The sequence below is a fragment of the Pan paniscus genome, chromosome 7 (assembly GCF_029289425.2).
Source record: "Pan paniscus chromosome 7, NHGRI_mPanPan1-v2.0_pri, whole genome shotgun sequence".
Taxonomy (NCBI): Eukaryota; Metazoa; Chordata; class Mammalia; order Primates; family Hominidae; genus Pan; species Pan paniscus.
In genome coordinates, this window is record NC_073256.2 from 49,242,988 (window position 1) to 49,259,167 (window position 16,180).

The 16,180-nt window shown below is 43.7% G+C and overlaps 1 protein-coding gene across 1 annotated transcript in view; it reads right to left on the reverse strand.

Moving 5' to 3' along the window:
* Positions 1-6,883: 6,883 nt before the first annotated feature.
* GSR (glutathione-disulfide reductase) overlaps positions 6,884-16,180 on the reverse strand; it is a 49,696-nt gene continuing 40,399 nt past the window's right edge. The window contains exons 10-13 of the mRNA XM_003830764.5: positions 12,882-12,993; positions 10,728-10,859; positions 9,702-9,835; positions 6,884-8,468 (exon numbers count right to left, since the gene is read on the reverse strand). Of these exons, the coding sequence (XP_003830812.3) occupies positions 8,319-8,468; positions 9,702-9,835; positions 10,728-10,859; positions 12,882-12,993 (528 nt within the window). The 3' untranslated portion in view covers positions 6,884-8,318. The remainder of the gene's footprint in view (positions 8,469-9,701; positions 9,836-10,727; positions 10,860-12,881; positions 12,994-16,180) is intronic.

Sequence of the window (16,180 nt, forward strand, 5' to 3'; positions counted from 1 at the left end):
CCTGGCCTCAGGCCATCTGCCGCTATAAAGATACTACCTGAGACTGGGTAATTTTTATACAGAAAAGAGCTCTAGGCTGGGTGCGGTGGCTCACACCTGTAATCCCAGCACTTTGGGAGGCCGAGGCAGGCAGATCACAAAGTCAGGAGTTGGAGACCAACCCGACCAACGTGGTGAAACTGCGTCTCTACTAAAAATACAAAAACTAGTCGTGCATGGTGGTGAGGGCCTGTAATCCCAGCTACTCAGGAGGCTGAGGCAGGAGAATTGCTTGAACCCGGGCGACGGAGGTTGCAGTGAGCCGAGATCGTGCCACTGCACTCCAGCCTGGGCCACAGAGCAAGACTCCAATTCAAAAAAAAAAAAAAAAAAGGAAAGAGATTTAATTGACTCACAGTTCCACGTAGCTGGGGAGGCCTCAGGAAACTTAGAATCATGGCAGAAGGGGAAGTGGACACTTTATCACCAGGTGGCAGGAGAGAGAGAGAGAGAGGAGGTGAGAGTGCAGGAAAAACTACCATTTACAAAATCATCAGATCTTGTGAGAACTTACTATCACGAGAACCGCATAGGGGAACCACCCCCAGAATCCAATCACTTCCCTCCCTCCACAGGTGATTACAGGTCTCTGCCTCCACACGTGGGAATTACAATTCAAGATGAGATTTGGGTGAGAACACAGAGCCAAACCATATCAGCTGCGTGATCTTTTTTTTTTTTTTTTTTTTTCCAAAGACGGTCTTACTCTGCCGCCAAGGCTGGAGTTCAGTGGCATGATCTTGGCTCTCCGCAGCCTGGAACTCCTGGATTCAAGCGATCCTCCCGCCTCAGCCTCTTGAGTAGCTGGGACTACAGGCATGTGCCACCACATGCGGCTGGCTGGGGTAATTGATAATGACTACCAAGGTGAAATTGGACTGCTAGTCCACCATGGAGCTAAAGAAGACAACCTAGAGATCCTGTAGGAGATCTGCTAGGTTGTCGCTTAGCATTCTTCTGCCATTACTAAAGTCCATGGAAAACTACAACAGCCCAATTCAGGCAGCACCACTAATGCACAGACTCTTTTGGGAGCAAAGATTTGGGTCACCCCACCAGGTAAAGAACCACGACCGGTCGGGTGCGGTGGCTCACGCCTGTAATCCCAGCACTTCGGGAGGCCAAGGTGGGTGGATCACCTGAGGTCGGGAGTTCGAGACTAGCCTGACCAACATGGAGAAACCCCGTCTCTACTAAAAATACGAAATTACCCGGGCATGGTGGCGCATGCCTATAATCCCAGCTACTCGGAAGGTTGAGGAAGGAGAATCGCTTGAACCTGGAAGGCGGAGGTTGCACTGAACCAAGATCGCACCATTGCACTCCAGCCTGGGCAACAAGAGCGAAACTCCGTCTCAAAAAAAAAAAAAAAAAAAAGAACCACAACCAACTAAGGCACTTGCTGAAGGCAAAGGGAAAGTGGAATTGGTAGTGGAGAAAGGTGTTGTGGATACCAGCCACGACCATGTGTCCAGTTACAGAAACTAGGACTATAACTGTTACATTTCCTTACTTTGTTATGAATGCTTGTTCACAGACATGCACACACACACACACGCACGCATATGTATCAGATGTTTTTTCCCTTATGCATCTACTATGTGACATAAGATGTATTAATTTTATGTTATATAGTATTTAAGTGTTATTAACTTTACATCACAGAATTTGAATTATGGGATATCAAAGAGAAGAGCAAACATCAACCAGGGACTTTGCATCCTCTTCTGGGGAAAGGGTTTGTGTTGTGGTTGTATACAAGGTAGTTGTATTCTGTTAGGTGAAAGTATGACCTTGTTATTTCTCACTCAGATATTAAGTATGGTTTAAAATGTGTATAGGGGCTATGCTCAGTGGCTCACCTGTGCCTATAATCCCAGCACTTTGGGAGGCCAAGAGGGGAGGGACTGCTTGAGCCCAGGAGTCGAGGTCAGTCTGGGCAACATAGCAAGACCCCATCTCTCTAAAAAAAAAATGTAGCTAGGCAGGCCTGGTGGTGTACACCTGTAGTCCCAGCTACTTGGGAGGCTGAGGTGGGAGAATCGCTTGAATCCAGGAAGCCAAGGCTTTAATGAGCCGTGATCCACCACTGCACTCTAGCCTGGATGACAGAGTAAGATGCTGTCTCAAAAAAAAAAAAAAGAAAAGAAAATTTTATATATATATATATACACACACACACACACACACACACACACACATACATACACACACACGGATGTCTCTTAGTATTCCTATGCCATTATTAAAGGCATAGGAATATATATATTATATATATTTATATATTATATATTATATATATTATATATAAATATATATTTATATATAATATATAAAATATATATTTATATATAATATATTTATATATATTATATATTTATATGTAATATATTTATATATTATATATATTTATATATAATATATATTATATATAATATATATTATATATAATATATATTTATATATATTATATATATTTGTATATATATATAATGTATATAGGTGCCAAGGTGACTGGGGCAAACTTGGAACAGTTGGTTGCAATGGTATCAACTTGGTGGGTGTTTTTGGATGAGATATTAATCTCACAATACATTGGTGAACTTTGGGTAAAGCAGATTGTCCTCCATAATGTGTGTGTGTGTGTGTGTACGTGTGGGATGCTTAACCGGTAAGTTGAAGGCCTGAACAAAACAAAAAGACCACTTCTCTAAGCAAGGGGGGACTCTCTCTCAACCTTCAGACTGTGTCCAAACCACCGTCTCTCCTGGTCTCCAGCCTGCTGGCCTCCACAGCACATTTTGGACTTCCCAAACTCCATAATAGCATGAGTGAATTCCTTATAATAACTCTTTTTCTGTATGCCCACATATCCTATTATTCTGAAGAATCCAAATATGCCTGCTTACTCATTTTTCAAAAAGGTAAAGGATTAAAATGTTGGCTTTTCTGATACTTTTGATCTTAGTGTCAAAAAATCATAGTAACACACTCTGTTGTCTTGCATCCAAAGTTGCTGCCTGACATCCCGGGAATGATACTGTGAAACACAACATCAGGAAGATAGAAATGAGTAACCTAAGTGAAAAATGTCATACACAAAGTGAATATGTAGTGCAGACCTACAGTGTGACAAGATGTTATGGCAACACATAATAGAACACACAAAACTACTTAAGTCTTCACAAAGGTGATTTTTTTTTAGTCTAGCCTTATAAAATGTGTAGGAGATTGCCAGGTACAATTAAAGATTAAAGACAGAAGCAATTCTTTTTTTTTTTTTTTTTTGACGGAGTTTCACCCTGTTGCCCAGGATGGAGTACAGTGGCACAATCTTGGCTCACTGCAACCTGCAACCTCCACCTCCTGGTTTCAAGCAATTCTCTTGCCTCAGCCTCCTGAGTAGCTGGGAATACAGGCGGCTGCCACCATACCTGACTAATTTTGTGTATTTTTAGTAGAGACAGGGTTTCACCATGTCGGCCAGGTTGGTCTCAAACTCCTGACCTCAGGTGATCCGCCTGCCTCAGCCTCCTAAAGTGCTGGGATTACAGGTGTGAGCCACTGCGCCCAGCCAACAGTGGCAAATTCTTTACCATTCCTTCCCACCTAGAGGTGAAGTTCAATTCACTTCCTCCTGAATGTGAGCTAGCCTTAGTGACTTGCATAACCAATATTATGTAGCAGAAGTGATGTTCTAGAACTTCCAAGGTTAGGTCATAAGGCTTGTAGCATCTGCCCGGGATTCTTAGAACACTTTGACAGCCCAAAGCTTCCACTTACGTCCACTGCTCTGAGACTGCCATGCTGAAGAGGCAACGCGTAGGCACAGCCTTCCCTCATCTCTGCCTATGTGTCAGATATATGAATAATTCTCTTTTGGACTCTAGACCAGCCCATTTGCCAGTTGAATATCACCAAATGACCCCTGTCAACACCAACAGAACAACCAGCTGAGCCTAACCCCAGTTACTGACCCAAAAATCATGAGATTTAAGATAGTCTCTATTTTAAGCTAGTTTGTTATACAGCAATTTTTTTTTTTTTTTTTAGACAGAGTTTCACTCTTGTAGCCCAGGCTGGAGTGCAATGGGCCATCTCTGCTCACTGCAACCTCCACCTCCCAGATTCAAGTGATTCTCATGCCTTAGCCTCCCAAGTAGCTGGGATTATAGGCACGCACCACCATGCCTGGCTAATTTTTGTATTTTTAGTAGAGAAGGGATTTCACCATGTTGGTCAGGCTGGTCTTGAACTCCTGACATCAGGTGATCTGCCTGCTTCAGCCTCCCAAAGTGCTGGGATTACAGGTGTGAGCCACCACGTCCAGCCAGCAATACAATAATTTATCCAATCCTTCCTTCACTGTACTTTCTACCTTCTCTGGCCTTTTCCTCTACAGCCCCCACATTTCAAATCCTACCTAACCTCCTTTGTGAACCCTTCCTCACTTTTCCCAGCAACAGTGCACTTCTGGTCCTCTGAACCTGTATCCTTTTACCTAATAATGTGTAATGAGGATGGCAATCTCCTATTTGTTTAGGACAGTACTAATCTGTAACAATTGTGTAAATTGTCAAGGACACCCCTTTCACTCTTGAAAGTGTGCCATTTTAGTCAATAAATCATATGGTCATCCTGTGCTTAATTGCTTTATTTGTATAGAAATGTTCTCATTCTAGATTATAAGATTACTTGAAAGCAAGTAACATGTCTTTCCTTCAATAAACATCTACTGTGCAAGTACAATGTGGCCCATATTTTACAACGTGCTGCCTTGTATATCTTTTTTTTTTTTTTTTTTGAGATGGAGTCTCTCTCTGTCGCCCAGGCTGGAGTGCAGTGGCATGATCTTGGCTCACTGCAAGCTCCGCCTCCCGGGTTCACACCATTCTCCTGCCTCAGCCTCCCAAGTAGCTGGGACTACAGGCGCCCACCACCATGCCCGGCTAATTTTTTTGTATTTTTAGTAGAGACAGGGTTTCACCATGTTAGCCAGGATGGTCTCGATCTCATGACCTCGTGATCCGCCCACCTCAACCTCCCAAAGTGCTGGGATTGCAGGCGTGAGCCACCGCGCCCGGCATTTTTTTTTTTTTTTTTTTTTTTTTGAGATGGAGTCTCACACTATTGCCTGAGTGCAGTGGTGCCATCTTGGCTCACTGTAACCTGTGCCTCCTAGGTTCAAGCGATTCTCCTATCTCAGCCTCCTGAGTAGCTGGGATTACAGGTGCCAGCCACCACGCCTAGCTAATTTTTGTATTTTTAGTAGAGATGGGGTTTCATCATGTTGGCCAGGCTGGTCTCGAACCCCTGACCTCAGGTGATCCACCTGTCTTGGCCTCCCAAAGTGCTGGGATTATAGGTGTGAGCTACTATATCTTTATATTTCTTGGCACTTTCAGTAATAGAGGCTGTTAAGCCACAACACCTCAAGGGCTGGGCCAGTTCAAGGACCGATGAGAATGTAGACAGGAACTCAGATAAGGGTACTGTACTTTCTTGTTGGTTTACTATGGAACCAGCACACAGGCAGCAGAAAGGAGAAATATGAGATTAAGAACACATGATGTTAAAATAGATGTGGCTACTAGGGCTTCCCATTTCCCTGACAGAGGCACACCTCAAGGCTGGGGCCTGTGCAGTGAGAAATCCACCAGCAGAATGAAGCCTAGAACCTTGGTCCACTGTCTTTTAGGCTAGGGGAAGAGGGGAGAAGTGGCTACATTAGTCCATGCCCAAGTTTGGGGATCCTATTTTCTTGTCCCACCACAAATACATATAACTTCCTTGCTAATACAATATTTTTCTTTCATTGACATTGGGCCTACTTAAGAAGTCAGTGCAGGCCGGATGTGGTGGCTCATGCCTGTAATCTCAGCACTTTGGGAGGCCGAGGTGGGCAGATTACTTCTAAGGTCAGGAGTTCAAGACCAGCCTGGCCAACATGGTGAAAACCCATCTCTACTAAAAGTACAAAAATTAGCCAGGTGTGGTGGTGTGCACCTGTAGTCTCAGCTACTCAGGAGGCTGAGGCAGGAGAATCGCTTGACCCCGGGAGGCAGAGGCTGCGGCAGGAGAATCGCTTGACCCCGGGAGGCAGAGGCCGCAGTGAGCCGAGATTGTGCCACTGTACTCCAGCCTAGGCAACAGAGCCAGGCTTGGTTTCAAAAAAAAAAAAAAAAAGTCAGTTCAGTAACTGGCCATCACTAACCAGAAAGACAGTCAGTAAAAGCTTAACAGAACACACAGTAAAGAATTCAGTGGGTCCAGTGCAGTGGCTCACGCCTGTAATCCCAGCACTTTGGGAGGCCAAGGCGGGCAGATCACGAGGTCAACAGATCAAGACCATCCTGGCCAACATGGTGAAACCCCATCTCTACTAAAAATACAAAAATTAGCTGGGTGTGGTGGCACATGCCTGTAATCCCAGCTACTCAGGAGGCTGATGCAGGAGAACTGCTTGAACCCGGGAGGCTGCAGTGACCTGAGATCGCACCACTGCACCCTAGCCTGGCGACAAAGCTAGACCCTGTCTCAAAAAAAAAAAAAAAAAAAAAAAAAGTATTCAGTAACACTGGATGACTAATGAAAATCCTGGAAAAATGTAACTAGCTGGTAAAACCTAATAGAAATAAAGTGTTAAAGACCTAAGTGATTTCTAGGCTTTTCTTCCAACTCAATCATTAATCTGCTAAATGTTTCTTTTATACCTTCGATCTTTATTTTTATACGAGAACTCTCTTTTCACCCCCGTAAGCACAGGCAACTGATTCTCCAATGTGAAATATCCTTAGAAAATAAACCAATTTCCTGTGTACCAATTAAAGCTCACAGTAACAAATTTTATAAGAAGAAAAGGCTGTAATTTTATTTTCAAATTTTTGGAAGTTTTTCAGAAAAAAATAAAATGACAAGAACACATACAAATATTGAAATTATTCATTGAACTATAAACACTTAGCAGAGGAAGGGACTTTTGAAGTATTTGAATCCACCTCCTTCTGAAAGCAGGAATCACTTCTAAATGTCTCTCATATCTTTCTTCAAGGAGTGGTTTTCCAGGAGGTTCCCAGCCTCCTCAAATCTTTCCCAAGTTTGATGCACTTCACCTCATAAAAATAATATATATATATATTTTTTTTTTTGAGACAGGGTCTTGCTCTGTTGTCCAAGATTGAGTGCAGCAGCATGATCAGGACTCACTGCAGCCTCACCTCACCCAAGCTCAAGTGATCCTCTCACCTCAGCCTCCCAAGTAGCTGAGATTACAGATGCACATCACCACACTCGGGTAATTTTTTTTACTCTCTGTAGAGATGCAGTCTTGCTATGCTGTGCATGCTGGCCTCAAACTTGTAGGCTCAAGTAATCCTCCTGCCTCGGCCTCCCAAAGTGCTAGAATTACAGGCCTGAGCCACCGTGCCTTGCCACAAACTATTTTTAATCATTAAAAAAGAAAAAAGAAAATAAGGCAGGCTGGCTTCTCACATTACATGCTTTTAGAAAAAGGTCTCATCCTTGAAGCAGCTTTGTTATATGCAGAGCACAGTACTGGCTTCAAAAAATATATAAAGGTTCTGTGCACTGGCATTGTTTACATGTGAAGAATTGCCATCAACTTCTGTGAAAATTAGCAAGCCGGCACAGTGGCTCACGCCTGTAATCTCAGCACCTCAGGAGGCCGAGGTGGGCGGATCACCTGAAGTTGGGAGTTTGAGACCAGCCTGACCAACATGGAGAAACCCCATGTCTACTAAAAATACAAAATTAGTCAGGCGTGGTGGTGCGTGCCTGTAATTCCAGCTATTCGGGAGGCTAAGGCAGGAGAATCGCTTGAACCCAGGAGGCAGAGGTTGTGGTGAGCTGAAATAGCACCACCGCACTCCAGCCTGGGCAATGAGAGCAAAACTCTGTCTCAAAAAAAAAGTAGCAAGTTCTATTCATTCAAGTACATTAAGTTAATTGTACTTCACAAAGCTTTATATTTGGGATGAGGCTAAAACAGAAAAAAAAAACTAGCACAGAGCTGTTAATAAAAAAAAACTTGAAAATATTAATTACTGTGAGATGTGATCAAATGAAAATCAATCCTGGATAACACTACAAATTTCTAACTCCATAAATAAGTTCTATTATGTACTAAAAATTTCCACTATCAGAAGATCCTGATTAAAATAAAGAAATACATAAAACTCAAACAGTAAGTCAATGTGATTATTTGTTTCATTTCAGAAGATCTATGGGTCCCACTGCCCGCCACACGTGTCTCCTGGTTCTCAACGAAGTGTGACCAGCTCTTCTGAAGAGGTAGGGTGAATGGCGACTGTGTTGTCAAAGTCTGCCTTCGTTGCTCCCATCTTCACTGCAACGGCAAAACCCTGCAGCATTTCATCACACCCAAGTCCCTGCATATGGATCCCAACCACCTGGGAAAAGAAGAGAAACATTTTCTTTTCTTTCTTCTTTTTTTTTTTTTTTTGAGACGGAGTTTCACTCTTGTTGCCCAGGCTGGAGTGCAATGGCATGATCTCGGCTTGCTGCAACCTCCACCTCCCGGGTTCAAGTGATTCTCCTGCCTCAGCCTCCTGAGTAGCTGGGATTACAGGCGCGCACCACCACGCCTGGCTAATTTTGTATTTTTAGCAGAGATAGGGTTTCACCATGTTGGCCAGGCTGGTCTTGAACTCCTGGGCTCAAGTGATCCACCCACCTCAGCCTCCCAAAGTGCTGGGATTACAGGGGTGAGCCACGGTGTCTGACTGATATTGTGATCTTAATTGAACTTATAAAGAGCCTCTGGTGATGGCCAGCTCTTCATATTATTCCTCTCTATATAGCAGTTCTTAGTCTTGAGAAGAATGACAAATAATGTTTATCAACTGAATGAATGATAACTGGCATGAAGAAATAACTAAGTAGGAGCCTTCATGATTCAATATCCAGAAATCATAGGCTACTGAGGAATGTTCATGGCACCACCATGCCCGGCCAATTTTTGTATTTTTAGTAGAGATGGGGTTTCACCATGTTGCCCAAGCCACTCTCAAACTGCTGAGCTCAGGCAATCCGCCTACCTCGGCCTCCCAAAGTGTTAGGATTACAGGCGTGAGCCACAGCACCTGGCCCTGGCCTCTCCTGTTTTTTGTTTTTTGTTTTTTTTTTTACTTTGAGATGGAGTCTCGCTTTGTCGCCCAGGCTGGAGTGCAGTAGCATGATCTTGGCTCACTGCAACCTCCGCCTCCCAGGTTCAAGTGATTCTCCTGCCTCAGCCTCCCGAGTAGCTGGGATTACAGGCACGCACCACCATGCCTGGCTAATTTTTGTGTTTTTAGTAGAGACAGGGTTTCACCACGTTGGTCAGGCTAGTCTCAAACTCCTGACCTCAGGTGATCTGCCTGCCTCGGCCTCCCAGCGTGCTGGGATTACAGGTGTGAGCCACCACGCCTGGCATCGTCTTTATTTTTTAAAAGGAGTGGAACCTCCTTCTAGATGAAATATTATGAAGAACCCCAAAATGCACGTAAGACAGATCAAAGTGGGCCTGTCCAGTTGAATCAGAAGGCTCAACTGCTTGGTCTCCCTCCTTTCCACCCCTGCAAAATACTGCCATCCCTGTCCATTTTGCAAGGCACTATTTAGTTTGCTGGATTTTTCCTTACCTTTTCTTCCTTGTTAGCACAGACCATTTTCATCACACATTTTGTCTTCCTTTTGGTAACTGCGTGATACATCGGGGTAAAGCTCGTTGAATAGGTCTTCACATTTTCTATTCCGTATTTATGAATGGCTTCATCTACAATGCACATTAAAAAAAGCATCTATCAGAAAACTAAACAATTACACTGAACTATCAAAGAGGCAGATGACGAGAAATACATAACCTCAATCAAACCACGAGGAAATATCAAACCACGCCAAAATGAGAAGTATTCTACAAAATAAATGTCAGTGTCATATAAGACAAAAGAAGGGCTGAGGAATTCTGCCTCTAGATGAAAAGAAAGGCCAGGCACAGTGGCTCATGCCTGTAATCCCTGCACTTTGAGAGGCAGAGGCAGGCGGATCGCTTGAGCCCAGGAGATTGAGACCAGCCTGGGCAACACAGTGAAACCCCATCTCTACAAAAAATTAGCCAGGCATGGTGGTGGTGCAGGCCTGGTAGTCCCAGCTATTCGGGAGGCTGAGGCAGAAGAATTGCTTGAACCCAGAGGCAGAGGTTGCAGTGAGCAGAGATCGTGCCACTGCACTCCTGCCTGGGTGACAGTGGGAGAGCTTGTCTCAAAAAGAAAAAAAAAAAGAAAATGATACTCGGTTTATGTAAGGGCCAGTTCTTAGGAAAGATAGACATGTGTGTGTGTAGAGTGAAAAAATAAAAAAGCAAAAATATTAAGGTTAGAGAGGAGTCCTCTGTACTATTTTTAGAGCTTTTCTTTAAATTTAAAATTAGTTCAAATAAAAAAGCTAAAAAAAAAAGATCAAAGAGATAGGGTGGTGTGAAGGAAAGATACTGTACACTCAAAGTAGCAGTAGGGGAGAAAACTGGAACTGTGACAAGGGAGTAACCAAAAAGCAATGTAATCTGGGGCTGAGATAGGTTTCATCAGCTGACAGAGACCTAATTTAAAGTTGGGGGCAGGGGAAAGAGGAAGGAAACCACAAATGACCTTCAGTTTTTAAATACCTACCTTCCGTGAGTCCCACTGTCCCAATAGGGGGGTGGCTGAAGACCACAGTTGGGATGTTGTTATAATCTAATTTGGAATCTTCCTTATATTCAAAAAGTCGATGGGCAAGTTTTCGGCCAGCAGCTATTGCAACTATGGAGATATTTTAAAATCAGTGTTTATCTTACTGTCTGTTTTAACATAGCTAAATTGTTCCACTAGCCATTTATCCATCTACCTTAATGCCCTAGTTCTGACAGTTTCACACCATTGTTCATTACACTATCTAGATAGTTTAATACAGAGAAGATATGTCATGCCTCAGCGAACAACTCAAAATGATTGGCTTATGAGAATCCTATACATTCTATTACAGGTTGAGCATCCCTAATCCAGAAATTCAAAATCCAAAATCCAAAATGTTGGAGCACCATGATGCCACAAGCAGAAAATTCCACACCTGACCTCATGTGAAGGGTTGCAGTCAAAAACGCAGACAAAAGTATGCCTCATGCACACATTTAAAATATCGTATAAAATTACCTTCCAACTATGTGTATAAGGTGTATGTAAAACAAATGAATTCCGTGTTTCGACTTGGGTCGCATCTGCAAAATATCTCATTATATATATGCAAATATTCCAAAATCTGAAACTGAAAACACTTCTGGTCCCAAGCATTTCAGATAAGGGATGCTCAACCTGTATGGCCCCACTGCCAAAAGACACATTCACAAGTTCTCACTTACTTGGCAGTTAATCTACTTAATGAAGATATTAGCTTTTTAATACAATATTTATGGAACAAGCTATATTAGTTTTCAGCATCTTTAGTTCTATTTTATAACCCTAAAGTGCTGGGATTACAGGCATGAGCCACTGCGCCTAGAATCTTTATTATTATTATCATTATTATTATATTATTGTTATTATTTTTTAGACAGAGTCTCGCTCTTGTTGCCAGGCTGGAGAGCAGTGGCGCCATCTAAGCTCGCTGCAACCTCTGCCTCCCGGGTTGAAGCAATTCTCCTGCCCAGCCTCCCAAGTAGCTGGGACTACAGGCGTGCGCCACCACGCCCAGCTAATTTTTGTATTTTTAGCAGAGATGGGGTTTCACCATGTTGGTCAGGAAGGTCTCGATCTCTGGACCTCGTGATCTGCCCACCTCGGCCTCACAAAGTGCTGAGATTACAGGCATGAGCCACCGCGCCCAGCTGAATCTTTATTTTTTTAATACAGACAACATCTCACTATGTTGCCCAGCCTGGTCTCAAACTACTAGACTCAAGCGATCCCCCCACCTCAGCCTCCAAAAGTGATGGGAGCCACCACACCTAGCCAAGAGCAAGAACTTTCTAAAGGAGCTAAAAGGGTTTGGGTGTGTGACTGGTGTAGGTTTTCATCCTGATATAAGGCCCTGGGACACGCTGGAATCGCTGATGAGGTTCTAGGTACAGATTGAAAGTAGATCAAGTGATCATTAATGGATAGAGACGGGACAGAGCTTGCAATGGTGCTTAGGAAGCGGGCTGAGGTGTGGGATGCCGGAGAGAAGGAAATCAGTCTTGGTTGTATCAAGACCAGTCATACAAGAATGACAATCTAGGCCATGTGTGGTGGCTCATGCCTGTAATCCTAACATTCTGGGAGGCTGAGGCAGGCAGTCTGCTTAAGCCCAGGGGTTCAAGACAACATGGTAAAACCCTGTCTCTACAAAAAATGCACCTGTGATCCCAGCTACTTGGGAGTCTGAGGTGGGAGGATCACCTGAGCCCAGGAAGGTTGAAACTGCAGTGAGCCCGTGATCATGCCACTGCACTCCAGCCTGGGTAACAGAGTGTCTCCAAAAAAAAACACGCCAATCTAAATTACTTCTTCCAAATGCCACTTCCTTCCACTGCCACCAAGCACAAGTCTGCTCCTAAGAGAGTTCTGCAAAGGGTGATCATATTGTCTGCGTGAAAACTTCAGTCTGTGCTAAGCATTTTAAGTCTTTTATTCAGATAATGTCAGGTATCCAACCAATATCTATTTCAACACATTGTACCATTTTGACAATATAAAGACACTCATCCTTTTAACTTTGCTTAAGCAGACTGCAGATTTGACAGTGAAGAGCCAGATGGATCATGTAACACGCAGACCCTCCCTCACCAAGAAGGGAAGAGACCTTACCTGGAGTAAGAAGAGCTTTTCCACATACATCCCCAACTGCATAGATGCCTTTGACGTTGGTATTCTGGAATTCATCTACTATGATATGACCCTTGTCATCGGTTTGAATCCCCTAAAATTACAAAGAGATATCATGTAACCACTTGGCCCACCTACTAAAAAAGGTAGATCAAACCTCTGGATCTCCCTCCTTCATTTCACATGGGAACTGCAGCCAGAATCTCCAAGAAACCATGAGACTCAGCTGCAACACGAAAGGCATTTACAGCTGGCAAGTTTCAAGCTGGGTACAGTGGGCCCACACCTGTAATCCCAGAACTTTGAGAAGCCGAGGAGGGAGGATCCCTTAAGCCCAGGAGTTTGAAATCAGCTTGGGCAACACAGTGAGACCCTGCCTCTGTTAAAAATTAGAAAAAAAAAAAGTTGGCAAGTTTCATATCTTGCTTAACGTAAAAGGTAGTATTTTATCCACTTTTGAGGTGTTTTAACAGGATTTGACATTGCAATGTACAATTCAACTGGCCAGGCAGACATGAAGAGGGTCACTCAACTATCAGGTGTGCCACTTGGAATCCCTCTGGAGTCCAGCTTTTCAACTTGTCCCATGGAAGCACTGCTCCTGAGGCACACTGACTCAAGGAGTCACCAAAAGCATATCTATGTTTATTTAGGTTTTTTTTTAGAGACAGGGTCTCGCTCTGTTACCCAGGCTGGAGTGCAGTGGTGTGATCATGGCTCACTGCAATCTTGACCTCCTGGGCTTAAGCAATCCTCCTGCTTAGCCTCCCGAGTAGCTAGAACTAGAGGCATGTGCCATCACACCTGGATAATTTTTTAACATACATTTATTTATTTATTTATTTATTTATTTATCTATCTATCTATTGAGATGGAGTCTCGCTCTGTCACCCAGGCTGGAGTGTGATGGCACGATCTAGGCTCTCTGCAAGCTCTGCCTCCCAGGTTCACGCCATTCTCCTGCCTCAGCCTCCCGAGTAGCTGGGACTACAGGTGCCTGCCGCCACACCCGGCTAATTGTTTTGTATTTTTAGTAGAGACGGGGTTTCACCATGTTAGCCAGGATGGTCTTGATCTCCTGACCTCGTGATCCACCTGCCTCAGCCTCCCAGAGTGTTGGGATTACAGGCGTGAGCCACCACGCCTAGCCTTTTTAACATTTTTTTATAGAATAGGTCTTGCTGTTTCCCAGGCTGACCTCAAACTTCTGGCCTCAAGTGATCCTCACGCCTAGGTCTCCCAAAGCACTGGGGTTACAGGTGTGAGCCACCATGCCTGGCCAAAAGCACATTTCTATGAAGCTTACCATTTTGTCTTTAAAAATCCAAGCAACTTTTGCACTCTACTCTAAAACATACTGATGTTTTTTTCAGACTCCCAGAAGAAAAGTAAAAACAAAACAAAAACACATATTGATGTTTCCCTTAACCAAAAATCTTTTCCTATATGTAGTCAAATTTTTGCTTTAAGAAGACATGTTATGCTTATCATGTGGCTTTGCAAATCCTAAGTATATATGAGAAGTAGAGATATGGCAGAAGTAGGAAGTAAGTAGCCATAGAGCTTAAGAGTACAACTGGCCGGGCGCAGTGGTTCAGGCCTGTAAATCCTAGCACTTCGGGAGGCCAAGGCGGGCAGATCACCTGAGGTCAGGAGTTTGAGACCAGCCTGGCCAACATGGTGAAACCCTGTCTCTACTAAAAATACTAAAAATTCGCCAGGCGTGGTGGTGCATGCCCACCTACTTGGCAAGTCCCAGCTACTTGGGAAGCTGAGGCAGGAGAATCACTTGAACCCAGGGGGTGGAGATTGCAGTAAGCTGAGATGGCACCACTGACTCCAGCCTGGGCAACAGAAAGAGACTCTGCCTCAAAAAAAAAAAAAAAAAAAAAGAGTACAACCTTTGGTACAGACAGACCAAAATTCAAATCCTAGCTCTGCAACTTACCAGTTATGAGACCTTGTATAACCACCTGTTTATCAACAAATATTTAAGCTTCTATTACAAATGAGACTTTGACTTCATCACTGAGAATACAATGGTAAGACAGACATTCTCCCTACACCAGAGTTTACAGCCCAGTAAATTATCTAGTATCTCTGTGCTCCTGGCTTCCTTATACCTTGCCGATTGTTGGCAAGATTAAATTAGATTAGTAACATGCTGACAAGACCTAGCACATAGTAATCACTCAATTTGCATTATATAAATATATCTTAATGTCAAATGAGACTGAACCTTTTTTTTTGCCTCATTCTTCAAAAATTTAGCAAATATAGGCTGGGCGCAATGGCTCATGCCTGTAATCCCAGCACTTTGGGAAGCTGAGGTGGGAGGATCGCTTGAGCCCAGTTCAAAATTAGCCTGGGCAATACAGCGAGACCTTGTGTCTACAAAAAATTTTTTAAAAAATTAGCCAGGTGTGGTGGATCACGCCTGTAGTTCCTGCTACTTGGGAGACTAAGGTAGAAGGATGGCTTGAGCCCAGGAGTTTGATGCTGCAAGGATGCAGTGAGCCATGATGGCACCACTGTACTCCAGCCTAGGTGACACAGCAAGACCCTGTCCATCCCCCCCAAAAAAAGTTAGCAAATTTAGTTGAAAACTAGACCTATCAGTGCTTACATCTGTACAATGGCAAAATATCTCTTGAAAGGTGAAAAGCTGAATGACCAGTTTTTTGTTGTTTTTGTTTTCTTTTGGGGTTTTTTTTTTTTTTGAGACGGAGTTTTGCTTTTGTTGCCAGGGCTGGAGTGCAATGGCGTGATCTCGGCTCACTGCAACCTCCGCCTCCTGGGTTCAAGCGATTCTCCTGCCTCAGCCTCCCAAGTAGCTTGGATTACAGGCATGCGTCACCATGCCCGGCTAATTTTTGTAGTATTAGTAGAGACGGCATTTCATCGCGTTGCCCAGGCTGGTCTCGAACTCCTGACCTCAGGTGATCCACCCGCCTCGGCCTCCCAAAGAGCTGGGATTACAGGTGTGAGCCACGGCGCCTGGCTGACTAGTTTTGTTAATATGAAAATAGGCAATTAATTTTACTAAATGTCATTGAACAAGATTACAAACAATCAAAACATCTCCCTGAATATTTTATAAGTTAACATGCAGAAAAATGACCTTTTACAGAAACAAAAAAGGAATCCACATTACAACAGAAACTTAGTATTAGAACGTAAGTCAAAAGGTATACACTGCTCAAGCAGCTCTACCAAATATATATACCTCAGGCTGGGCGCAGTGGCTTACGCCTGTAATCCCAGCACTTTGGGAGGCCACG